The sequence below is a fragment of the Priapulus caudatus genome, unplaced genomic scaffold (genome assembly GCF_000485595.1).
Source record: "Priapulus caudatus unplaced genomic scaffold, Priapulus_caudatus-5.0.1 Scaffold693, whole genome shotgun sequence".
NCBI classification, from domain to species: domain Eukaryota; kingdom Metazoa; phylum Priapulida; class Priapulimorpha; order Priapulimorphida; family Priapulidae; genus Priapulus; species Priapulus caudatus.
Window position 1 is genome coordinate 129,065 of NW_014577754.1, and position 26,177 is coordinate 155,241.

General features: G+C 47.9%; 2 protein-coding genes across 3 annotated transcripts in view; one reads left to right on the top strand and one right to left on the bottom strand.

Annotated features, from left to right (window-relative positions):
• Nucleotides 1–17,032, top strand: part of LOC106812854 (actin-related protein 2/3 complex subunit 3-like) — a 19,500-nt gene extending 2,468 nt beyond the window's left edge. The window contains exons 1-7 of one of the 2 annotated variants that reach the window (XM_014816838.1): nucleotides 10,486–10,504; nucleotides 13,928–14,021; nucleotides 14,979–15,055; nucleotides 15,200–15,268; nucleotides 15,718–15,844; nucleotides 16,055–16,149; nucleotides 16,617–17,032. In XM_014816838.1, the coding sequence (XP_014672324.1) occupies nucleotides 10,499–10,504; nucleotides 13,928–14,021; nucleotides 14,979–15,055; nucleotides 15,200–15,268; nucleotides 15,718–15,844; nucleotides 16,055–16,149; nucleotides 16,617–16,685 (537 nt within the window). In that variant the 5' untranslated portion in view covers nucleotides 10,486–10,498 and the 3' untranslated portion in view covers nucleotides 16,686–17,032. Of the gene's footprint in view, nucleotides 1–10,485; nucleotides 10,505–13,927; nucleotides 14,022–14,978; nucleotides 15,056–15,199; nucleotides 15,269–15,717; nucleotides 15,845–16,054; nucleotides 16,150–16,616 lie in introns of those variants that run through there. The other variant, XM_014816837.1, reaches the window with a different exon arrangement.
• A 197-nt stretch (nucleotides 17,033–17,229) lies between these two features.
• The window catches only part of LOC106812847, an 11,980-nt gene continuing 3,032 nt past the window's right edge, over nucleotides 17,230–26,177 (bottom strand). The window contains exons 2-5 of the mRNA XM_014816829.1: nucleotides 20,934–21,151; nucleotides 20,642–20,806; nucleotides 20,145–20,295; nucleotides 17,230–19,879 (exon numbers count right to left, since the gene is read on the bottom strand). Of these exons, the coding sequence (XP_014672315.1) occupies nucleotides 18,672–19,879; nucleotides 20,145–20,295; nucleotides 20,642–20,806; nucleotides 20,934–21,151 (1,742 nt within the window). The 3' untranslated portion in view covers nucleotides 17,230–18,671. The remainder of the gene's footprint in view (nucleotides 19,880–20,144; nucleotides 20,296–20,641; nucleotides 20,807–20,933; nucleotides 21,152–26,177) is intronic.

The window sequence follows — 26,177 nt, forward strand, 5'->3', positions numbered from 1 at the left end:
ATCCGAGGGCTTTATTGCGGGATTGCTTTGCTAAGGGGGGCTATTGCTCCCGCGCCGGGCCCGCTTTAGAAGTTGAAAAACACCCCCTAACCCGCAAAATTTGGAACTCACATGGGGTAATACCGGGCATATATAAGTGACCCCCCGGGGACAACACCACACCTGCAGTGCTCGAAATAAGAAAAAAAATGTGGTGTCCTGCGGACAACCCAGGCATCAAATCAGGTTGTCCGCAACAATTTCTGGTTGTCCCAAAAAAATATCCCCAAATCTCCTATTTTCAATCACATAATAATATGGTCAGAAAACCCAAAAACAGTGGGTAGCCAGGATTTTTTAACAAGGGTGGCCAAAAACAGCAAACTGCGCAAAATAGTGGATGACTTAATATTTTAATGGCTCCTCGCCTCCCGCTCCCACCCTACAGCTCATCTACCTTCTCTGCAATCTTTGTTTTGGGTGCCAGTGTGAAAAGGCGACATTTTGTTCATTGTTCTTCTGCCTCCCAAGATATGTATTATTGTTTCAGTGGCGGCGTCTGGATTCCAGGAGGGTGGAAAACCAAGCACCGGGCGGGGGTATGGGGGTCCTCCCCCAGAAATTTTTGAAAATGTAGATCGCAGGAGAGATGGTATTTGCAGCACTTTTGAGTACATGTACAGCCTTCATTCTGACTACAACAATTCTCTTTTTTTGAACTTTCGGATCAACATGAATCCCCACTGCCACTGTAGTGTTTGTTTTGCATGGGCAAAGCCATCGCGAAAATTCAAAATAATAATGCGAATAAAATACCAAAATGTAGGGGTGAACTTGGCTGGTTTAGCTGGTTCAAATCCGAGTTCACCTCTCATAAATCAGAAACCTGACATATACCAGTGGTTGGAAATAGCAGCTGGTATGCGTTGCTTTCCCACACCATAGATTAATGGCGGGCGCCAGGCTATAAGTGCATATGGAGAACCCCTGAGAAAAACATAAATTAAAGCTGCGTTTTTCGTCAAACTTTTTTCTTGGTTGTCCACCGGACAATGTCCTCAGACTGGCTAGGTTGTCCGGCCACAAATTCTGGTTGTCTCGCGACAACGGGACAACGCTTATTTCCAGCACTGCCTTGTCATGGATTTGACGCGCCTTCTCCCGGCTACAACTAGCACTGCCACTAGTCAGACACCTACTAGTACTTACTACTAGAGTACAAATGCCACTCGTAGTCGAGTACTAGTAACAGTAGCTCTTAGTACTATAGCTAACAGTAATAGGTTATTACTTAGCATTACTTTTAATTAGCATTTTGTTTCTGCGTACAGGTCCGAATTAGGTCTCCTCCACCAGTATAGTCTCTTACAATTAAGTCATTCCATACTACCATAGTGTATTTCTGTTGCCACTTCTGATGGTCTGCATTAAAATTGTCATATAGTCATTTCTTGAGTACCCCAAAATTTATTAAGTCTTATCTTTTTGAACGAGTTTTTTGTGGGTGCTTTCGCTATCCGCTTCAGGTAGGACTGTTTTCAGATGTGTACAATCTTGAAGTAAATATTTTTTTCCTTATTGATGTTGTGTTGCTTTCTGCATAGATCTTTAGTGAATTTCCTCTGCTTGATGGTCTTCTGTGATATCTTTCTTCGAACAATGTATGAAATTACTTGCATCTCTGTCACTAATGTCATGTTATGGACTCATTGTATTCTGTAACTTTTTATTTATTTCTCTCTCTCTTTCTCTTCTCTCTCTCTTCTTCTCTCTCTGCTCTGTCTCTCCTCTCTCTCTATAGTACTATATATATATATATATATATTATATATATATATATTATATATATATATATATACCTATATATATATATGTTACTTAAGTGCCTTACTCGTGTGGCTCTTTGCTGCCATCACAAAGCTATGTGATTGACAGTGCTGGTTAGTGCATGGCAGACTAAGCTGTGGCCATGTGATACAATAGAAATGTTTTCCTGCTGGCAAGATAAACGTTCTGAATAAAGCCTGCCACCCTGAATTAAAACTGAAGTTACTGTGGTCTGATCAGGTTAAGGGAGTTTTCTCTAATACAAACAAACCAAAAACACAATTACGCAACCATGAATGAATTAAATATGGGTTACCAGTTAGTCTGCCATGCTGCAAAGGTCTCACCTGCCTGCGTTTCTAGCACTGCTGCCTCATATAGCCCTGTAGCAAGAGCGTAGGACCACGCAGGTACAGCTATATGTGTATGTATTAGATGTAATGACCTAATCGGTTTTTGCACATGCAAGGCATACCATTCAGCCTGACTCTACGCTTAAGGTATCGGTAACATGCCATGCTGCCTCTCAAGACACAGTTCAAGGGTCCGGCACCTAAAGAAGGTATGCAGCTGGATGTAGTTTAAGTACACCAACTGTCGTTTTGTTATATTTTTTTAGCTCATCTTGACAAAGTCAGGTGCAGCTTGTAGAATCGCATTGGATCGCCGCTGCCGTGCGTGCGTGGCGTTGCGTCCGCTCCGTCGTCCGTCCATCCGTCAAACAGTGGGCCAAATTCTAAATGCTCGACGTACGGTCACGATATTCGCAGGACGTCTGGCGGCGGTAATCCGCAAAACGATTTGGGATGTCGAAGCTGGGGGTCAAAGGCTGTAAAAGAAGGGGGAACTTTGCCTGCCTTAACTTAAGGTTATAGGGAGGAAATGTCAAAATTGCCGGCACAAATCTAACGTGCTTGACCTTTAGGCTCGTAGATAGTTGGTGTATAGCATCAGTGGTATGGAAAAGCCATCACCTTGTGTCGAAATATGGAGGTTTCACAGGGCTCAAAGGTCAATGGGGGGACAGGGCCGATTTTTTAACCACATTTTCTGGAGGACATGGTCTGACGGAGGAACCCGGATTTGAAAAACTATTTTTGTTTCAGCGGTGGAGCCTACCCATTTTTATGGCTTTATTGAAAGGGACCATGATAAATGTTACTTTCCGCCTGACATGCCGATAGAGGTAACGTGTCGGATAACCTTTTGACCCTCAAGAGGAGGGCTTAAACATGAGATTTGATGACTGTTAACCAAAGACTGAACTGCTTTTGCTATTAGAGCCCCCTCGCTTCCACCCTCCCCTATGAACTGGTTGCTAAGCTTCTGTGCAGAATAACTTCGTAGCCTATTTGCTACTAAAATAAATATATTAAGTGGATAATACGCACTGTACCTGTGCATTTGGCCAGATTATTTGTTTGGTCTTAATCAGGTAATATGGTATTACATGTACATATCTAATATACTCTATCAATATTTAAATATTAATTAATAGTTCTAATATATATATATATATATATATATATATATATATATATATGAGAGAGAGAGGCGAGAGGGCTGGGGCGGGTGGCGTGAGCCTCGGGGGGGGGCGGGGTAGGGACTCGTTCATGATATTGTAATATGATTATTTCTCTCACAGCTGGCTGACTCGGATATCATTGATGAGGTTATCTACTTCTTCAAAAGGCAAATGTCTTCTTCAAGAAATTTATGAAATAAAGGTATCTAGTACAAATAGACATAATTTTGCCATTTTCTAATCCGATGACAGAACAAGCTGATTGTCTAATGGGGGCGACACGGTAGTGTGTTAGTGTGCGTATCACGCATCTTATATGTTCGGCGGTAAAGAAACAACATCAATCCCTTTCGTTTCAGAGTGGAAGCAGATAGGACCCTATATTTATATAACACATTTACATCACAGAGACTTTAAGAGAAGTGTTGCAGAAGGTGAGTGGCCTAGTACGCTAGATCCGTTACATGCATACATGCTTTACGGGATGTACATTTGATAAGCTTAACAACCGTCTTCATGTACTGCTCGTAGCTCCTTACATTTACCAATGAGTGGGTTGGGTTCTGCGTGAGTGTACAGATCATTGTCTGGGCTACCAAGCTTCTCTTAGACGTGTGTAAAGGCAATTATAGTCCTATTCCATCCCACTGCCACAGTAAAGAGCTGCCTACGATGTTACACACGATGCTTTCAAACTAGTCACGGAGTTTCGTAGTATACTACTCACGGACTTTAACCGACGCAATGCTTAATTTGCCCGTCAGTCCAGAATTTTCCCGCTAAACTACCGCCTGAATCTCAAGGTCAGATCTACGCGGATCTACGTGATTTCTTCCGTCACAAGCGTCAGATCTAACGCGGATCACGTGATCTCGTCACAAGGTCAGATCTAGGGCGATCACGCGCATCTCCGTCACAACGTGCCGGAGTGTAATTTATTGATAGTCTGCTTACAGTGCGGCTCCAAGAATCAGGCGTCAAGGAGCATGCACACACTCGCTCTGCCAGCGCTGTCGACTCCAGGCGGCTGGATTACCGCCTTAACGGGAATATTTGCTCGAACCGCCTGACCGCGAATGGAAGATAGGTGACCGCTCACCGTATGTTAGTGGCCGCCCTGTCAAAAGAATGTCCAGTAATTTCTCAGATTTTGCCAAGCCTCGATCCTTGTTCTTAATGGTTTGTTGCTTCACCAGATCATGCCATGAAACTTCTGCATGTGTTTAGCTTACAGCTGCCATCATGGAATGCTTTGTTCGGACTCGCCGCTCCAATCCCACCGCATTTCCGACGCACCGTGTCCGTTTCTTGCTATGAGACGATGCCGTCTCGATACATCCTACAGATTCGACAAGAAACGGCGGGTGTGTTGTCCGAGCAAAGCTCTTTGATCCTGGTTACGCGAACAAACCCTACCAAGTAGGTGGGCTATTTTTGAATTTAATTATGCAGCCATCGTGTTGCAGTACGTCAAGCCACATCAAAGGGAGAAGACAGCACCTGATATGGGTTCTTATTCGGCCCCGGTGTGGGCTCGGCTTTCCCTACCTCTTCGGCACTCCCCATATTTATAGGTCACCTATGGTAGGTCGTGCGCACCACACCTGCAACCAATACCCCCGCAACCAGACCCCCCCCGTTTCACATATTCCCCATCTCGGAGCTATGTCCTCCTTTTTTTCCGCACGTTCCGCGAGACCCCCTCTGCGCAATACAGTCCAGTGCTGGCAGCCATTCATGAGTTTTCAGCTAACCTCTGCCTTCCCGGAGACCCCCATTTCAATGTGCTGCAGCTTAGTACCGAGCCCTCCCATTTCATCTCTCCCAATGGACACACAGCTACCCTACTTTTGTAGGGCGGGTGGCCCTTCCCGGGGCGCTATGGTGTATCAATTGCTTAGATATTGGCTTTTAGCACTTATAGCTTCGTAATGCCTAGGTTGGCCCTTATTCCACTTACAGTGGGTGGGCTGTGCCTTTGCAAAGAGACGCTTCATGGGATAAAGCACTAAACGATGCCCTGGCGTACAACAGCTACTGAGGCACTCAATTTACCATGGTCATCCGGCAATCAAGCATTGGGTGCCGGCAGTTAGTCGAGGTTGTTACGCAATGGTCAGTGTTCCAAACAGGGAGGCTACCTCTATGCTTGCATTGTAAATGCTTACTTACTTGATTTGCCTATTAATGTTGTCTGGACGAGCGAACCTACATGTAAAATCACATCGGATATTGACAGCCTATTACAAATTGAATTTCCTCTAAAATGCAGGAAATGAGAACGAAATTGCAATTATATGCTATCCCCCACTGAATCATCATGCTTCACCACCCCTGGGGGGGGCGAGGGGGGGGCGGGGGGGCGGCGCCGGCAGGGGGGGGGGGGGGCGGGGGGGCGGGCGGGGCGGGGACGCGGCGGGGGGGAGGGGGGGGGGGGCGGGGGGGGCGGGGGGGCGGGGGGGGGGGGGGGGGGGGGGGGGGCGGGGTGGGGGGGCGGGGGGGCGGGGGGGGGGGGGGGCGGGGGGGGGGGGGGGCGGGGGGGGGGGGGGGGGGGGGGGGGGGGGGGGGCGGGAGACAGCCCGCCACATTAGTTAATGGAAATCCATCATAGGCTTCTGTTGTCATAATTTTATAATGGGAAATAACATCAATTTATGTAATGATATTTCAACTCTGTCTCTTTGTTTCCATCTGGTATGGGTATATGGGTCACAAATAGATCTGTGGGCATTAAAAATAATCTCTTTTAATTTCAGCATAATTTGGAGTTTTACTTACAAAAATATTTTGGATGGCTTACAATTTATTTGAATGGTAAAATCGATGGTGTGAATAGTATATAGCCTTCACTCATAAATGAGTTTCAAACCAATTTACAAGCCTCAGTTGATATACATTGTATATTATTAATTCTAATGTTGCAAACTACATGCACGAATTTACTAAGTGGAAAACTGCCGTCCAGACAATGAGTTAGATAATCATTTGACAACAAGTGCCGCCATAGCCGACAGCCCGTCATCTAACGTCGTACTGCCGGTTGATACTCCTTGTGGTGGGACGTGGAGCGGATTCGTAGTAAACCCTGTTAGTCCCAAATGTTGTTTCAACATACACGCCGAAACAGTGGGAATGCACAGGAGCGCTATCAGAACCTTCATTAAAGAATGTTCGTGGGCGGATCGTTATGAAATTGCCACGAGAGGGGCGCGCGTACGTTTAAGTGTCTTCAGATTAAAGATTGGAGCTCCCATTTCATTTCGTAGTAGCAACAACCTATTTGCAAGACAGAATAGGTAAGCACTCATCCATTTTACCTTACGCAAGCTACAGGGCTGCCAATTGCAATAGAAGCTGCCACCTGCAAGCAATTAACGGCAGGCAAAAACTGCAGCACCCAGTGCGCATACCGTTACCGTTACATGTAACCATACTGACAGTACGAATGACATAGAAACTTATTACGATTTAAGGAACATACACCTTCTTTAACAAATTTAGCTTTGAAATTTCCACTGTGACGATTGTAGCCTCATACCATCAGTCCATTATAGATTCTACTAGCAAATCCCGGCAGTTCAAATTTCTTTCTAACAGACCAGTCAACCAACATCCCAGTTTAACCCTCCTCTTGAGGCGTCAAAAGGTATCCGCACACTTACCTCTTTCGCATGTCAGCAGAAGCGACATTTCATTGGTCCTTCTCAATAAAAGCCATAATAAATTGCTAGCGCGTCACCGCCGGAAACACAAAACAGTTTTTCAATCGCTCCGTCAGACCATGTCCTCAGAAAATGTCCTAAAAATTGCCCCTGTGCCACTGACTTTGGCACCTGTGACCTCCAATTCGGCACAGCTGATGGCTTTTTCGTCCTACCCATGCATGCTACTACACCGACTATCACGAGCTAGGGGTCGGAGCCGCGTTTAGATTTGTGCCGCAATTTCTGGCATTTCTCCCTATACCTTAAGTTAAGGAGTGAATGTTCCCCTTCTTTTACACTCGTTGACTTTTGACTTGCCAGGGCTTCGGACATCCAACTCGTTTTCGGATTACCCCCACATCCGAATATCAGGTGGTACCGCTCGTCGAGCCGTTAGATTTGTGCCAACTGTTTGACGCACGGACGCACGGACGATCGGACGCACGGCACGCAATCGACGGGACGATCAAGCGATTCCTACAAAAAGCCTGCATCTGACCTATGTCAGATGAGCTAAAACACTAGTCCTCATTTATACAGTACAATGTGGACGGATTATTTGCACTTATTTACAGACAGCTACATACTAATTGATTATACTCACCGTGCCGTCGACTTGGTATTGCAGCAGGTGCTGGCACTTAACCTTTTCTACTAACCCTGTAACCCTGCTTCTGAGGGAGGCTGCACACGTGACGCACGAGGCACAGCTACATTCACACTTGCTCATCTGCAATCATTCATTCATATTGGACATATATCTATATTTTGTTTATATTTGACATATATTCATATACCAGTAAAAACCCGCGTATAAGACATAGATTTTTTCCAAGTTAGGCCCAACATGTTCTCTATATAAATGGTGCTTCACACTCATGCAGGAATGCACGCACATGCATATGTACCTATATACACATACGCACGCATGCAGGAATGTACGCACATGCATATTTACCTATATACACATACGCACGCATGCAGGAATGCACGCACATGCATATGTACCTATATACACATACGCACGCATGCAGGAATGCACGCACATGCATATATATGTACCTATATACACATACACACGCATGCAGGAATACATGCACACGCACGTATACAGTATACATATATATATACATGTATATACATGCACACACAAATACACATACACGTCTATAGCTGCGTCAAGTGCGATATAGCAAGTGATTTTGTAAGAAGGTTGCAGGGTTATGCACATTCACAGTGTTTGTAGTACAGTTTCCTCAAGTCTGCCTGAGTGAGTCCGTTCTATATTCACAAGTCATGCTAGTACAGTAAAACTCGCATAAGTCGGCACTTTTGAGACCAGCATTTTTGTGACGACTTACGAAAATGACGATATACGCGTAAGTCGTCATTTCGTCGACTTATGTGTAAGTTGCCAAAATTATGACTTATGCGTGTATATCGTCATTTTGATGACTTACAAAGCAGCCGGCTACACCCGTATCTGAGGCGATGCACATCGTGGCTGCGCACGTGCCTGTGGGCTGGGACAGCAAGTACGGGTGGGTGGGGGTGAGGGGAGTGCACTGATTGTTTCAGTAGCATGGGGCATGCATGTTCATTACTGAATATGTAGGGGGGGTGGGCACCGCTGGTATGAGGGAGCGACAGCAAAACTCTTTCTTGGAATTGAGAAAAAAGCTGCAATTGGCACGCATGTACATTCGCTGTACATTGGGCTGCATACACTGTGCCATCCGCATTTCTGATGACGACTTACAGATAGGATTTTTACTGTTGTTTGTATTACATGGGACCTGCATGTCTGAGGGCGACGACTTGTACATAATGACGACTTGTAAATGACGACTTAGGCGGGGCTATATTCTAATGGATTTATCATTAGAGAAAATTGGGACTTTGATTTCCATGACGACTTATGCGAATTGACGAGTTAGGCGATGGCGACTTATGTGAGTTTTACTGTACTATAGTATTTGCCGTACTTGCATGCTCTCGCATGTACTAGCTCTCTGTGTGTATGCTCCTGCATCAGTGCATGCTCTGTAACCCTTTAGTCCCTTCTTTCCTGGTCCCTTGCACGTTGCAGTTGCGCACGAAGGGTCGTTGTCGTAACAGGTACTACAGATATGTACCCGAGGTACATATCTGTATACACAAATGTACCTGACCAATGTTGTTTCTACATAACCGTACCGCTGCGCTCCATTTACGTACCTCGGCGGGAATATATTCACATGGCGCGAACGGCGGGTGTTGCTATCCCCCGGGCGTGGAGGGACGCCGCACGATGGCAGCACTAGTATTAGGATTAATATTATTCGTATTAGTATTAGTATTAGGTTATGGTTAGGGTTAGGATTAGGATTAGGATTAGGGTTAGGGTTAGGGTTAGGGTTAGGGTTACTGGTTAGGGTTAGGGTTAGGGTTAGGGTTAGAGTTTTTTGCATCATGATATCTGTCCCCACACCATAGATTAATTTTTGTGGATCACACCGCCTATATAAAGCGCTACGAGATATATATATTTAGTGTAAGATTTCCCGTTGGAGGTGTTGGAGTTATCGTTACCGTATTAGTAATCATTTTGAAGTATACGTCAACTGTATCACGTGACCGTCCCTCTACGCCCGGGGGATAGCAACACCCACGGTGAGCTGGACCGATTTCCGGCTTTTACGACAATACCACGCGACTTCACGATACTTCCCGCCGAGGTACGTAAATGGAGCGCAGCGGTACGGTTATGTAGAAACAACATTGGTCAGGTACATTTGTGTATACAGATATGTACTCGCGGTACATATCTGTAGTACCTGTTACGACAACGACCCTTTGACTGGCGAGTTCCAGTGCAAGTGATCAGGAGCAATGAAAACAAATGAGTTGCTCTTGCACGAAGTCTCTTGCAATGCCTTATTAGCTCTACTCTAGATACTATAGCCGCGTACAGTTGCCGAAGGTACTAGTACTAGTGAGTACTACTACTAGTAGTAGTAGTAGTACTAGTAGTAGTAGTAGTACTAGTAGTAGTACTAGTACTAGTAGTAGTACTAGTAGTAGTACTAGTACTAGTAGAGAGTAGAGGCTGAGTAGTACTAAAACAGTAAAAGTAGTAGAGCTAGCACTATTATTTACCTTTCCGCTGCCAGCAGGACCGATTACTAACTGGGCATAACGCATATTCTACCGTGAATTATAAATAAAAGACTAGCAGAATACATCGATCATGCTCATAAGTTCAAACACGCGCGCAACAGCGTGTCCAACTGAACGAACGATTATTTACACACGACATTTACAACATAGTCACTGGCGTCTAGCTCCTTGCTCTCAGCAAGACAGTACGGTGCTGCCTCTTTCACAGATATTTTCGTGCCGTTTCGCGTTAGAGGGCACTACTGTACAGGAAAGGGTGTTGTGTTTCGGAGAGTTGTTAATATTTGTATCAAAAGAGATCACAATGCCAGTAAGTACAAAAATGTCTATCTGAGTAATTGTTACATTTGTTTCGCTTAGACTCCGCCTTTCGACGCAATTGACTGTGCTTGTCATCGCTAACAGTTTGTTTGTCACGCACTCACGTCCACATACCACACTGTCACTGTCTCAGTCACAGTGTCAGTTGTGACTCACACCCAATCAGTATAGCGTATGACTAGTATGACTATGAGTCTATGTATGACAACACCCCCGGGGGGTCATATATATGCCGGTATTACCCCATGTGCGTTCTCACTAAAAATAATAGGCCCCCTAGTGCGAAACTGCACATTGGAAAACCCTACCCCCTATTGCAGACACAATTGAAGAATGATACCACCCCTATAACCATTGACGTTCTGCGCTCTGTGTCTGCGCCATTAGTTAGCATCTCCGCGAGAAGCCCGGATTGCGAGTAAACTCCGCCATATTGTTTATCTCGATGGTTATCCTGCCTTGCATACGCAGGTCGCTCACCTTTGTGTCGAGAAACAGTGCATGTAGCAGGAATAGAGCACCGATAATGGATGACCTGATGTGACATGACACTTGATACATTGAAATTATGGTCAATGCATGCTCTAAAAGTCTTTCTTAAGCCAATACGATCCGTTTGAGCAGCCTTCACACTACACGTTAACGCCATTGTTTCGCCGCATTTTACTCGCGCTTTCGGACGGAAACTCCTCTCCGAACCTTTGACCTTAGACTAAGCGCCATGCGCAGTGTTAAACTGTCAATGGGTGTATGGCATACACAATGAAAATATTCCCACCCCCTATTGCATACACAATGAAAGAGTCCTACCCGGACCCTACCCCCTATTGCGAGGTCTTGCAGACAAGTGGAGGGCAAAGAGTGGAGCGGAATGGAGGGGGCCCGTGAGGGGGGCTTACTGCGGGCGCGGTGCTTGACTTGAACGATCCGAGGCTTATTGCGATTAGCCTTTTTAAAGGGGGCCTATTTGCTCCGCGCGCGGGCCCGCTTTAGAAGTTGAAAACACCCCTAACCGCAAAATTTGGAACTCACATGGGGTAATACCGGCATATATAAGTGACCCCCGGGGACAACACCACACCTTGCAGTGCTCGAAATAAGAAAAAAATGTGGTTGTCCTGCGGACAACCCAGGCATCAATCAGGCGTTGTCCGCAACAATTTCTGGTTGTCCCAAAAAAATATCCCCAAATCTCCTATTTCAATCACATAATAATATGCGTCAGAAAACACCCAAAAACAGTGGTGTAGCCAGGATTTTTTAACAAGGGTGGCCAAAAACAGCAAACTGCCGCAAAATAGTGATGACTTAATATTTAATGGCTCCTCGCTCCCCTCTCCACCTACAGTCATCTACCTTCTCTGCAATCTTTGTTTTGGGTGCCATGGAAAAGGCGACATTTGTTCCTTGTTCTCTGCTCCCAAGATATGTATTGTTCAGTGGCGGGTCTCGGATTCAAGGAGGGGAAAACCAAGCGGGGGGGGTATGGGGGTTCCTCCCAGAAATTTTGATAAATGTAGATCGCAGGAGATGCGTATTTGCAGCACTTTTGAGGTACATGTACAGCCTTCATTCTGACTACAACAATTCTCTTTTTTTGAACTTTCGGATCAACATGAATCCCCACTGCCATGTCTGTTTGTTTGCATGGGCAAAGGCCATCGGAAAATTCAAAAAATAATGCGGAATAAAATACCAAAATGTAGGGGTGAACTTGCTGTTTGCTGTTCCAAATCGAGTTCACCTCTCATAAATCAGAAAACCTGACATATACCAGTGTTGGAAAAGCAGCTGGTATGCGTTGCTTTCCCACACCATAGATTAATGCGGGCCCCAGGCTATTAAGTGCATCATGGAGAACCCCTGAGAAAACATAAATAAAGTCGTTTTTCGTCAACTTTTTTCTTGTGTGTCCACCGGACAATGTCTCAGACTGGCTAGGTTGTCCGGCACAAATTCTGCGTTGTCTCGACAACCGGACAACGCTTATTTCGAGCACTGCTTGTCATGGAATTGACCGCCCTCTCCCGCGCTACAACTAGCACTGCACTAGTCAGACACCTACTACTATACTACTAGAGTACAAATGCCACTCGTAGTTCGAGTACTAGTAACAGTAGCTTAGTACATACTAGCTAACCAATATAGTTATTACTTAGCATTACTTTTAATTAGCATTTTGTTTCTGGTACAGGTCCATTAGTGCTCCTCACCAGTACTAGTCTCTACAATTAAGTCATTCCATACTACCATAGTGTATTTCTGTTGCCACATTCTGATGGTCTGCATTAAAATGTCATATAGTATTCTTGAGTACCCAAAATTTATTTAAGTCTTATCTTTTTGAACGAGTTTTTTGTGGGTGCATTCGCTATCGCTTCAGGTAGACTGTTTCAGATGGGTACAATTCTTGAAGTAAAATATTTCCTTATTGATGTTGTGGTTCTTCTGCATAGATCTTTAGTGAATTTCCTCGTGCTTGATGTCTTTTCTGTGATTATCTTTCTTCGACAAGTTGAATTTACTTGCATCTCTGTCATAATGTCATGTTATGGACCTCATTGATATCTGTAACGGTTTTATTTATTTCCTCTCTCTCTTTCTCTCTCTCTCTCTTCTCTCTCTCTCTACGTCTCTCTCTCTCTCTCGCGTAGTATATATATATATATATATATATATATATATATCTATATATATATATATATATATATATATATATATACTATGTTACTTAGCTCTACCGTGTGGCTCTTTGCGTGCGGCATCACAAAGCTAATTTGATGACAGCTGCTGGGTTTAGGCATGCAGACAGCTGTGGCCATGTGATACAATAAGAAATGTTTGTCCTGTGGCAAGATAAACGTTACTGATAAAGCCTGACCACCCTGGGAAATTAAAACTGAAGTTACTGTGGTCTGATCAGGTTAAGGGAGTTTTCTCTAATACAAACAAACCAAAAACACAATTACGCAACCATGAATGAATTAAATATGGGTTACCAGTTAGTCTGCCATGCTGCAAAGGTTCACTGCTGCTTTCTAGCACTGCTGCTCATATAGCCCTGTAGCAAGAGCGTAGGACACCGAGGTCACAAGCCGTTAGCTCTCCCTCTCCCTCACCTCTCCTACTCTGTTTCTCCTCGTCTACTTACGCTCCTAGCCTTTTCCTCTTCGTCTCCTATCTCTTCTCCTCGTATCTCACCTACTCTCTCCCTCCTCTCTCGTCCTCCTCCCTGCCTGCTCCTCCTCGTCTCCCTTTCTGCTCTTCTCTTCTCTCTTCTCTCTCCTCTTACCCTCTAAGCTCTCTCCTCTCTCTCCTTAGCTCCAGCCCTCTCTCTCCCTCCTTTCTCCTCCCGCTACTCTATATGTGTATGTATTAGATGTAATGACCTAATCGGTTTTTGCACATGCAGGCATACCATTCAAGCCTGACGTCTACGCTTAAGGTAGGTAACATGGCCATGCTGCCTCTCAAGACACAGTTCAAGGGTCCGGCACCTAAAGAAGGTATGCAGCTGGATGTAGTTTAAGTACACCAACTGTCGTTTTGTTATATTTTTAGCTCATCTGACAAAGTCAGGTGCAGCTTGTAGAATCGCATGATCGTCCGTGCGTGCGTGCATGTGGCGTGCGTCCGTCCGTCCGTCCATCCGCAACAGTTGGCACAAATCTAAATGGCTCGACGTACGCGTCACGATATTCGGGACGTGGGCGGTATAATCCGAATACGAGTTGGGGGATGTCGAAGCTTGGGGAGTCAAAGGGTGTAAAGAAGGGGAACATTTCCTCCTTAACTTAAGGTATAGGAGGAAATGCAGATTGCCGGCACAAATCTAAACGCTTGACCTAGCTCGTATAGTTGGTGTATAGCATCATGGTAGGAAAAGCCATCACTGTGTCGAAATTGGAGGTCACAGGTCAAAGGTCAATGGCGGGACAGGCGCCGATTTTACACATTTTCTGAGGACATGGTCTAACGGAGCGATTGAAAAAAATTTTGTTTCAGCGGTGACCTACCATTTTTATGGCTTTATTAAAAGGACCATGAAATGTACTTTCCGCTGACATGCGAAGAGTAAGTGTCGGATAACCTTTTGACCCTCAAGAGGAGGGTTAAACATGGATTTGTTGACTGTTAACAAAGGACTGAACTGCTTTTGCTATTAGAGCCCCCTCCTTTCCCCCTCCCCTATGACTGGTGTAGCTCTGAGAATAACTTGTAGCTATTTGCTACTATAAAATATATAAGTGATAATAGCACTGTCTGTGATTGGCCAGATTATTTTTTTTGTTTAATCAGGTAATATGTATTAACATGTACATATCTATATACTCTATCAATATTTAATATTAATTAATATTCTAATATATATATATATATATATATATATATATATATATATATAGAGAGAGAGAGAGAGAGAGATGTTCATGATATTAGTAATATGATTATTTCTCTCACAGCTGGTGACTCGGATATCATTGATGAGGCTATCTACTTCTTCAAAGCAAATGTCTTCTTCAGAAATTATGAAATAAAGGTACGTAGTACAAATAGACATAATTTGCAATTTTCTAATCGATGACAGAACAAGCTGATGTCATGAGGATGGTGTGTTAGTGTGGTTCACGCATCTTATATGTTCTGCGGTAAAGAAACAAACATCAATCCCTTTCCGTTTCAGAGTGAAGCAGATAGGACCCTTATTTATATAACACTTTACATCACAGAGACTTTAAAGAAGTTGCAGAAGGTGAGTGCCTGTAGCCTAGATCCGTTACATGCATACATGCCTTACGGGTGTACATTGTGATAAGTTAACAACCGTCTTCATGACTGCTGGTAGCTCCTTACATTACAATGAGTGTTTGGGTTCTGCGTGAGTGTACAGATCATGTCGGGCTACAAGCTTTTCTTTAGCACGTGTGTAAGGCAATTATAGCCTATTCATCCCACTGCACAGTAAAGAGCTGCTACGATGTTACACACGATGTTCAAAACTAGTCACGAGTTTCGTATACTACTACGGCTTTAACCGAGCAATGCTTATTGCCGTCAGTCCAGATATTTCCCCGACATAACTACCGCTGAATCTCAAGGTCAGATCTACGCGGATCACGTGATCTCGTCACAAGGTCAGATCTACGCGGATCACGCGATCTCGTCACAACGGCCGGGTGTAATTATGTAGTCTGCTTACAGTGCGGCTCCAAGAATCAGGCGCTCAAGGAGATGCACACACTCGCTCTGCAGCGCTTCGACATTCCAGGCGAGGCTGGATTCCCGCTTAACGGAATATTTGCTCGACCCGCTGACCGCAATGAAGAAGGTGACGCTCACCGTAGTTAGTGGCGCCCCCTGTCAAAAGAATGTCCCAGATTTCTCAGATTTTGCCAACTCGACCCTTGTTCTAATTGGTTTGTTGCTTCACCAGATTCTGCCATGACTTCTGATGTGGTTTAGTACAGCTGCCATCATGGAATGCTTGTTGACTCGCGCTCAATCCCACCTCATTCCGACGCGTGTCCGTTTCTTGCAGAGACGATGCGTCTGTACATCCTACAGATCCGACAAGAAACGGGCGTGAGGGTGTCCGAGAAAGTCTTTGATCCTGTTACGGACAAACCTACCAAGGTAGGTGGGCTATTTTGGAATTAATTATGTGCAATCGTGTGCATACGTCAAGCACATCAAAGGGGAAGACAGCACCTGATATGGGTTATGGCCCGGAGTGGGGGGCACTCCCTATATAGTCCATGGTAGGTGTGCGCACACCTCAAAATACCCGCACCAGACCCCCCTTTTCACATATTTCCCATCTCGGAGCATAGGTCCTCCTTTTTTCCGCACGTTCCGGAGACCCCCTCTCGCAAACATGTCCAGTTCTGGAGCATCATGATTTTCAGCTAACCCTTGTTCCGGAGACCCCCATTTCAATGTGCTGAGTTAGTACCGGAGCCTCCCATTTCATCTCTCAATGGACACACACCTACCCTATTTTGTAGGGGGTGCCCCCTTCCCCGGGGGTTATGGTGTATCAATATAGATTTGGTCTAGCACTTTATAGTTCGTAATGCTATTTGGCCCTTATTCCATTACAGTGGTGGCTGTGCTTTGCAAAGAGACGCTTCATGGATAAGGCACTAACGATGCCTGGAAACAGCTACTGAGCACAATTTACATGTATCCGGCAATCAAGATTGGGTGCGAGTTAGTCGAGTTGTTACGCAGATGCAGTGTCCAAACAGGGAGGCTACTCTATGCTTGCATTGTAAATGCTTACTTACTTGATTTGCTATAATGTTGTCTGACGAGCGAACCTACATGTAAAATCATGATATTGACAGCTATTACAAATTGAATCCCAAAATGCCAAAAGAAACGAAATTTAAATATATGTATTCACTGATCATATGCTTTACAGATACAGCGACCACATTAGTTAATGGAAGATCCATCATAGCTTTGTTGTATAATTTTATAATGGAATAAATCCAATTTTGTAATGATATTTCAACTCTGTCTCTTTGTTTCCATCTGGTATGGGTTATGGGTCAAAATAGACTTGTGGGATTAAAAATAATCTCTTTTAATTTCAGCATAATTTGGAGTTTACTTACAAAAATATTTTGGATGGCTTTACAATTTATTTGAATGTAAAAATGATGTGTGAATAGTATTAGCTTCACTCATAAATAGTCAAAACAATACAGCTCAGTGATTATACATTGTATATTATTAAATTCTAATGTTGCAACTACATGCACGAATTACTAAAGTGAAAATGGTCCAGAAATGAGTTGATAATATTTGACAAAAATAGTCCTCATTTTACAGTACAATGTGACGGATTATTTGCACTTATTACAGACAGTACATATAATTATTATACTCACGTGGTCGACTTGGTAATTGCAAGGTGTGCAACTTAACCCTTTTCTATAACCCCTGTAACCCTGTTCTGAGGGAGGCTGCCACACGTGACGCACGGGCACAGCTACATTCACACTTGCTCATCTGCAATCATTCATTCATATTTGACATATATCTATATTTTGTTTTATATTTGACATATATTCATATATTCATCATTCATCAATATTTCATCTGCACCCTTCCTATTTTCCATCACGCTCAACACTAGACTCACATACATACGTTTTTAGCAGTAACCTAGTTGCAGGAAAATCATTAACATATAGCCTAGGGCCCTAGGCACAATCAAAACAGTCACGCACACACACACACACATACACACAAGCCTCAGGCTATCATAAAAAACATGCACAATACATATAGGAAGACAGGTGACGTGCCCACATAAGGTCCGCCGAGATCGAACACGACAGAGAAAGACTTTATAGAGCTGCTGACAAATTATTAGGACTAAAAACCAAAAAACCCTATATAATACACAGGACATTGGTAATCAACACGTGGCAGAAAATAATTAAAAAATTTACCGTACAATGCAATTTACAGCTGTCCAAGTACATGCTAATCTCAGGTAAAATTCCTAAAAATTGTACTTCCCAAAATATCTGCTAGTTTCAATATAAAAATTAAAGTCTGTCGACAATAACATGACGCATAACATCAAAATCACGTGTAACTGACTGTACATTTGAATTGATAAAACCAGGATATTTAAGACACCTTTAGGACGCTCGAGTTGCACTCATCTTTTAATCACAATATCGCGTCGGAAAATTGCCTATGACGCTGCGGTGGGATATAGGTCTATTTTCCCTAAGATTCAATATATAATAACACGTCCTACTTCTTTAACATGAAAATATATTCATGAATTGCCAACAAGACTCTACTATGCACATCACACACATTTTATGCTATGCTGTAAATATAACTCAAAAATTTCCCACTTGCTCGCAAAATTACAAGACCACACACACCCAGGATCCTGTGCGCCGGTATGACGGCCTCTCCCTCCCCTAACATGTTAAAAATCTGTAAATTTGAGTAGAAGTGCTCTGCTTGTCCACGCCCGTCGCATCGCAGTACTGAAGCAGCGCCCTCTGTTCTTGTGTTTGACGTTTTTCGTGTTACCGTATCGCTTTACATACCAAAGCCGCCTGAAGAATCGGTGACAGCGGCGGCGCGGGGGAAACCTGCGTGACACGTGACGCGCACCGCTCTCAGTGCAGGTTGTACTTGGAGCGAGTCGTCAGTCGCAGCAGCTTCTGCCGTCCCAGCTGCAGCAGACTGGGTTTCTTGGTGAGCTTACGGCCGCCGCTGCCTGCGTCGTTGCAGCCGGTTGTCTTGGCGATGAGTGAGCGCGTGACGCGATGCTTCGCTGGCACAGCCTCCTGCGACGCGTGCGACAGCTTACGCTTGCAGGCCTTCCGCGCCGCAGTGCTGCAGCCAGCGGACAGCGCCGGCCGCTTGTCCTCCGAGTTGTGCGCGGCAAACACGCGCACCGGCTCGCAGCCAGCAGGGGGAGCGTCACGCCGCATCACGTAGTCACTCACGCGGCTCATGACGCTGTTCACGCCGGCAACACTCTTCTGGCGCAGCACCATGCGGCGCGTGTGCGTCGCCCCGGCTGTCTGCCGCGCCTCCACCGCACAGCCCAGCGTCCGCGAGCGCGCCAGCCGCCGCGCCGGCGCCCCCACCCTCCCGGGCATCGTCGGTGCGACGCCGCGTCCCTGACAGGGGGCGCTGAGGCGAGGCGACGCAGCGACGACGTCCCGTGCTTCCTCTAACGTCGTCGTCGTCGCCTTCTCCTCCTCTTCGCGCTCAATTTCAACGATCTCCCCGCAGTCAAAGTCGATGTTCCACGTCCAGTCCTGGTCAGTGAGCGGCTTCGCGACGACGGCGGCGCCACCTTGTGGTGTCCCGCACCCGGACGACAACCTGGCTTCGCTTGCAGCCCTCGCCTCCAGCCGCTGCTTGTACTTTGCAGGAAGGATAACTTTGTTGACGGCCGTCGGGCGGACGGGACTGCCGGCGCCCCCTGGTGCCGGCGACGCGTCCACCGTGATGACTTCGGCAACGAGCGTTGCGTCGCGTGTGGGGCCGCCACCGCTCGCTGAGACACAGAACGCTGCTGGCTGCGGCGGCGAGTCCGTGCGGTCGCCTGGAGCCTCGACGTCCACGGTCGTCTGCCGCGTTGTCGCCACGGCAACGGGAATTGGCGGCTGCTCACAGGTGGCGCCGGTGATTGGCCCGTTGGGATTGACGCATGGCGGCATGGGGGGCAGGAGGTCACCTTCACTGCTCGACCGCAACGACGCACTCTGCTCGCTAGCATCGACGGTGCTGCCACGTGGTGGTAGGACGGTCGCTGAGAAGGGATTCCGCGAAAATGCGGAGTGTTCGCTATCGGCAAATTTCTTATGTGCACCTGTAAGAACCAGCGAACATGGTAACTAAGCAATCGTCACACGCGAGAACGGTGCCCATGACATGACCGTATACGCATTACCCAAGTTTATATACAACACTCACTCACTGTTACTGCTTGATGGAAGGCTCACTCACCCAAGTGTTGCCTCTACCTATACTCTGCATAACCTCATCAATTATGACACAACAGTAGCAGCAACGCTAAATGGAGGAACAGCAAATGCTTGTCACATGTACATGGGAAGCAGGGCTGGGTCGCTCACCTAGTAGACTGGAAGTGCCCATGCGCGGCGCGGAGTGCCACAGTGTGTTGGGTTGCGGCAGCTGCGGGGGAGTCTTTGGCTTCGGTGTGGAGGAAGGGTCCGTGAGAACGAGGTGACTCGTACTGAGCGATCCGTTCCTCTTCCTCAGACGCTGCAATGCACACGACGACGGTCAGGTCAACTACCAGTGACTACAGGCGATATCCAGCTACCACAAATGATGAGTTCAACTCACACCAGCTAGCAATTCTTCCACTAACAACCAGTATCCATAACACATATTCCAGTATACATAACACATGTACGTACACTACGCGTACAACTTTTTAATCACTGTACACGGATCGACGAAAAAGTATGAGACTGCAACGTGGCCATGGAAGACATGTGACGAAGGGGGCGTTGCGGTAGGGGGCGTTGCGGTAGGGGGCGTTGCGGTAGGGGGCGTTGCGGTAGGGGGCGTTGCGGTAGGGGGCGTTGCGGTAGGGGGCGCTTACCAGCAGGTTGAGGTGTCGCTGCAGGACGGTGGAGCGCGACGGTCCCTGCGGATCCAGCATCACCGTGACGACGCTCGTGTTGTCTGCGCGCAAGTTGCGCTTGCGCCAGCGCCCCATTGTCTTGTCCACGAGCATGCAGGACGGGTTAATGTTCGGGAAGGAAGCCTGTGGAAGAGGAATGATCTCATTATGATTCCGCGTAACCCGCGGAAAAAAAACCCAAGTCAGCTAAACAATCTGCAAGGTGGTCAGGTGGCAGCCCCACCTCAGACAAGCACGTGGCGACACCTACCTTGCTACCGTTGGACTTCTGCCAGTACTGCTCCTCCTCCATGCGTTCAGCCTGCTCGACGACGGCAGCCGCTGACAGCGGGCTCAGCATGTTCCACAGGCCGTCGGACGCAAGGATCAGGCAGCGGTGGCGAGAGTGCTCGATCGCCAGCACGTGCGTGTCCGGCTCCGGCGAGACGGCAAATTCCCCGCGCGCGTAGTCGTAGCTCCACAGATCGCCTGCCGACACCAGAGGTCAGAGGTCAGTGGGGTCAGGTGAAGCCGCGTCACACAGTTTGCAATCATAGTGCTATCATTCACAGTCAAACTCTACGTTATAGTAGCTGCCTGACACCCCCTCCCAGTCCACGACTGGCAACCCTAGAGCTGGACTAACTTCTATGGACTTTTCTACAGCTCAACTCACTCACTCACTTACTCACTTACTTGGGCGGCCCCAGCTGAGTCCGAACACAGCGTCCCCACAACCCCTGATCCCACATTAGACTCACCAGCTCACTGGTCGTCCCCCGGAGGCGAGGAGAGGCCGGTATCGGGTATACGGGGCGAACGCCTTCAGGTCTCTCTTGGAACACGAGAGCCCCGGCAATGTGACTGGCTCCGTACCGGGCGTGGGCCGCAGCAGGGCCGAGCCGCGAACACGTATCGATGAGCGCACGGCCGGCGGCGCCCGCGCGCTAGCTTGAACAAGAAAACGTGTCGTCGTGGCAAACAGTAGCCGAACGTCTTCTAAAATGCAAATCCTATACGGGAAGCTTTCGCCAAAAAAGCCGGACTAAATTTGGTTCGGGTAATGGCAAGACGGGATAGCATTTAATAGTCAGTGGTGTAGTGTATCCCACCTCTACTCACTCGCAGCCACTGCATTGCACCAACGCGCGCTCTCTTTTCTCCCCTGACTCAGCTTCGTGTTCCCAGCGCGCGTACGCGCTCTTTCCTCTCTCTCTTTTCTCTGATGCGCTCCCCTCTCTCTCTCTACTCTGCTGCTCTCTCTCGCTATATCTCTTCTCTCGCCCTCAGCTCGCTGCTCGCTCTCTCTCGCTCCTCTCTCTCAATCCATCTTATCACTTATATTCTTAATCTCGCTAGCTATTAGGACCCCGCTTACTACTCTTTACACACACCGCAACCACACCACTGAAGTGGTAGCACCACAGAGCTCGGACAAAATCCTTCCCTAAATGGCCGCGAGCGGGAAATCCTAGATCTGGACTACCGCGGGGACGTTTGAGCGGAAGCGAAAACGCCGACGCAAGCCACGAACCTCGTGGAACTGTTCCTTAGCCCGAAATATCAAGAATACGACAGAAAAAATACACTGTATAACTGCATTAAGAACATTGGAAAAGAATTACGCTAACAGCCATTGGAGTTGCATCATCCCAAACGACTGCGGCGGTCTCTTCGTTTACCCTCTTCCCCCTCCCCCGCCTCCACCTCCTCCCCGTCCCCCCTCCCGCACCTCCCCGTCCTCACCCACCTCCTCCTCTTTCCCCTCATAACCGCACCTCATGCTATGCGCTCACACTACACCCGAGCGATGTCCGCTGCAATACGGAGATGAAGGTATACAATCTTTTTCCACCGCGTATCACTGAAAAGACTTAATTCCAAATATTTTCAATGCGTCCGATCGCAGCGTGCGTGTGTGTCGTGTTTGTTGTATTGTCTGGGTGTGTTGTGTGTGTGGTTGCTGTGATACTTTGCGTGTGTGTAGTTCGTGCCTGTCGGTGTGTGAAACGTGGGTTGCGTGTGTGGATTGTGTTGTGTGTGTTGTGTGTTGTGTTGTTGTGTCTCGTTTGCGCGCCGTGCCTCATCGCAATGTCGTTGTCTATCGGCTAGCTCGATGTATGCGTTCCTATCGATCCCGAGGGGGCCGGCGAGTATGATTATGGACATACGTTCATCGCGCGAAGCACTGGACAAATCTCAAGCTATTTCACTATCCGCCGCGCATTATATTACGACACTTAGTATTTATAGTCTGCCACTCAATCATTGGCCTTGTTGGACAAACAGGATGTTCGCTAAAGCTAGCTATCATACCTTCATGTATGCTCTGTGAACTACAGATGTAACAGGTAGACTGATTGCCTACTGCAGATAAGAGTATTTCGCTGGCAAGCAGGAAAGAGAAAATGTACTACACGAAAATAATGCGTGCGTAAAGCGAAATAAAAAAACATAAGTACAGAATAATAAATAAAATTAAATAAGACCAACGTGACAGTAGCGGACAAATAATCGCAACAAATTATTAATATTGTGAGTCTAACCGATACTACAATTGAGACTTGTATATTTTCCAGTAACGGAGCGTTACCGTTACAGATTGTTTCGAGAGTGTGACTTACAATTCTATTGCACATTGCTTATGTTTTACTAATTACTGCATGTTGCATCGATGTTAAACCTTACTCATTGTGAACAATCAGTGCGAAAAAAGAAAAAAAGGGTCCGGGTTTAAGCAAAATAGGACGCAGTACGGATGAGCACCCAACAGGTATTTTCCCATGGGAACCGCATAAGCGTTGAGGATGTGCGGCAATCGCGTCCGCTCTATGCCGGCCACAAGTTACGTTCTTCAACCGAACAAGGCGACACCGCTGAAGCTCCTTGCTACTGCCGCGCAGAGTCTGCGACGGCTTCATTAGACGGGCTGCATAGGCGTCTTATGCCGCACGTCCCCGGGGCCGAGGGGTAATTGCCCGCGAAGACGTCACCCTGGTAACGGCCGCGTATGCCCTCCGGGAACCGTAACTCCTGATCACTATTTGATACCTGTTAGCGGTTAGATATGGGTTTAATCAGAGCTCAGGTAGTGTAGGATTACTGTGTTAGGTTCGTTCGGACGTTAGCGGAGTAATGAAGCACGCCAGGTTTTAGGACTCTAATACAAGACATCCCCCCTGAATCTCGTGATCGCCATCCGCGCAGCGCTTCAGCTCGCAGGGTTTGTAACTTGGCGCCGTGCGACATCCCTGCCGGTCGGCGGAGTGCAGCGGATCAAGCACGACTACACTGCCAGGGGGAAGGTGACGGCATGGGGGGTCGTTGCCGCCCGGCCGGCAGAATCATGTCCAGAGAGGCCGTTCGGGCGCCAAAGTTAGCTTCTCTACCACCCAGACTAGCATTAGGGCGCAAGAGCAGCTATGTAACATGTGGGTAACGCGGCCCGGCCGTGCTTCACGAACCGGCCGCTGGGATATTCACCAACGAGCGGGCGGTACGGCGCGCCTCCAGGGCGCGACGGTGGCTGATGCAGCGGGACAAAAAAAATGTAACTGGCCAGCATGAGACCAAGGAAGACACACACGCGACTGGAGGTATTCTATGTGAGACAGCTACCGGATGAACAGAGCCACCCAGCCCAGCGCATTTTTTTGTGTCCAATCAGCTCGCGCGATCCACCACGCAGCTCAACCCCCGTAACCGTCACTTTCTAACAGTCGGAACACAAATCAGAGTCACTTAAAGACGGGAGAGCGCGCTGGCACTTGTCTTGGCGCCAAAAACCAACGTGAGCGCGCGTGACACGAAATGCGCATGGCACGCAACACACAGCATGGCCTGAAACTCCGGCAGCCTCCGTCTGCGACGCGTAGCCGAGAGCCGTTACGAAGCTTGCTATGGCCTTCCCCGCACCTCGCCAGTGCCTAGGAAGATGGCTCTCGGAGCGGGGACAGCGCCACGCGCCGACGCGAGCAGCTTTGAGACTGTTCTAGTGCCTGTCTACCATGTGGCGACAGCCCCGAGCGTGTGCGGGGTCTGTGGGACGAACCAGGCTGCAGTGTCCTCGAAAGCCAAGACCATCCTGACAGCCTCGATGCGATCAGGGGTTGTGGGCAAAAAGAACAGCCTGGGTGGCGGGAACGACACGCAGTGAGGCTGGATGAGTCTAATGTGAGGATCGATTCCGAGCGCCGAAGGTTGCCTGGGACCGCGGCCTGGAGGACTGTGGGACAACCTTCTCGTCACCGCCCCGCGACCCCTTGACGGAGCTGGGCTGAGCTCTAATACGCTGGGATCAGAGGGATTGTGGGGACGCTGGGCGTGCGGAGCCAACACCATCGTGGCTAGTCACGAGCGCTGCTAATGTGGGATCAAAGCGGGGTTTGGGGACGCTCCGGGGTGGGGACGACCAGTGAGACTGTGAGATCTAATGAGTGGGATTCAGGTGGTTGTAGGACCGCTGGGGTGGGGACGACCAGTGACGCTGGTGAGTCTAATCAGTGCGATCACGGGGTTTTGCTGGGGAACGCTGGGCTGGGGACGACCAGCTAGAGCTGGCTGAATACTAATTGGGATCAGGGTTGTGGGACGCCGCTGGGGTGGGACGACCAGTGAGGCTAGGTGAGTCTACATGTGGGATGCAGGGTTGTGGGGACGCTCGGGTGGGGACAGACAGCTGAGGCTGGTGAGTCTAAATGTGGGAATCAGAGTTGTGGAGGACGACTGGGACGTGCGGGTACCGAAAACCAGGAGCTGGTGAGTCACGATGTCGGGAACTCAGAGGGTATTTGCGCAAGCCGGCGTGGTGGGTACGGATCAGCATGAAGCTGGTGAGTCCTGATGCTGTGGGACTCAGGCGGCTATGTGACGACCAGTGAGCTGGTGAGCTCGTAATTGGAATCACAGGGGTTGTGGACGCTGGAGTGGGGACGACCAGTCGAGCCGCGTGGCGAGTCTAATGTCGCGGACTTCCAGGACGGTTGTGGGGACGCTGGGGCTGGGGACGACCCAGTAGAGCATGGTGAGCGTCTAATGTGGGCATCAAGGGGTTGTGGGAGCGACTGGGGTCGGCCCGACGACGCCGAGATGAGCTGGTGAGTCTAAGTGTTGGGGATCACGGGGTTGTGCGGCACGACCAGCGCGGAGCATGGCGAGTCGCTATTAGGGACTCAAGGTTTGGGACGCGTCGAGGACACGCCAAGCGCAGGAGCTGTGAGTCAATGTGCGGGAATCAGGGTTGTGGGGAAGCGAACCGCAGTGAGCTGGTTGAGTCTAATTGATCAGGCGGGTTGTGGCACGCTCGGGGGGGACCACACAGGCAGTGAGCTGCGCAGTCTAATGTGGCGATCCACAGGTTTGTGGGGACGAAACCTCAGTCGCAGCGAGCTCGGTGAGTCTAATCGTGGGATTCAGGGCTTGTGGGACGCTGGGTGGGACGAGACCTCAGCTGGGGAGTGCTGGTTGAGATCTAACTGTGGATCCAGGGTTGGTGGACGCGCATCCCGGGTGCGGA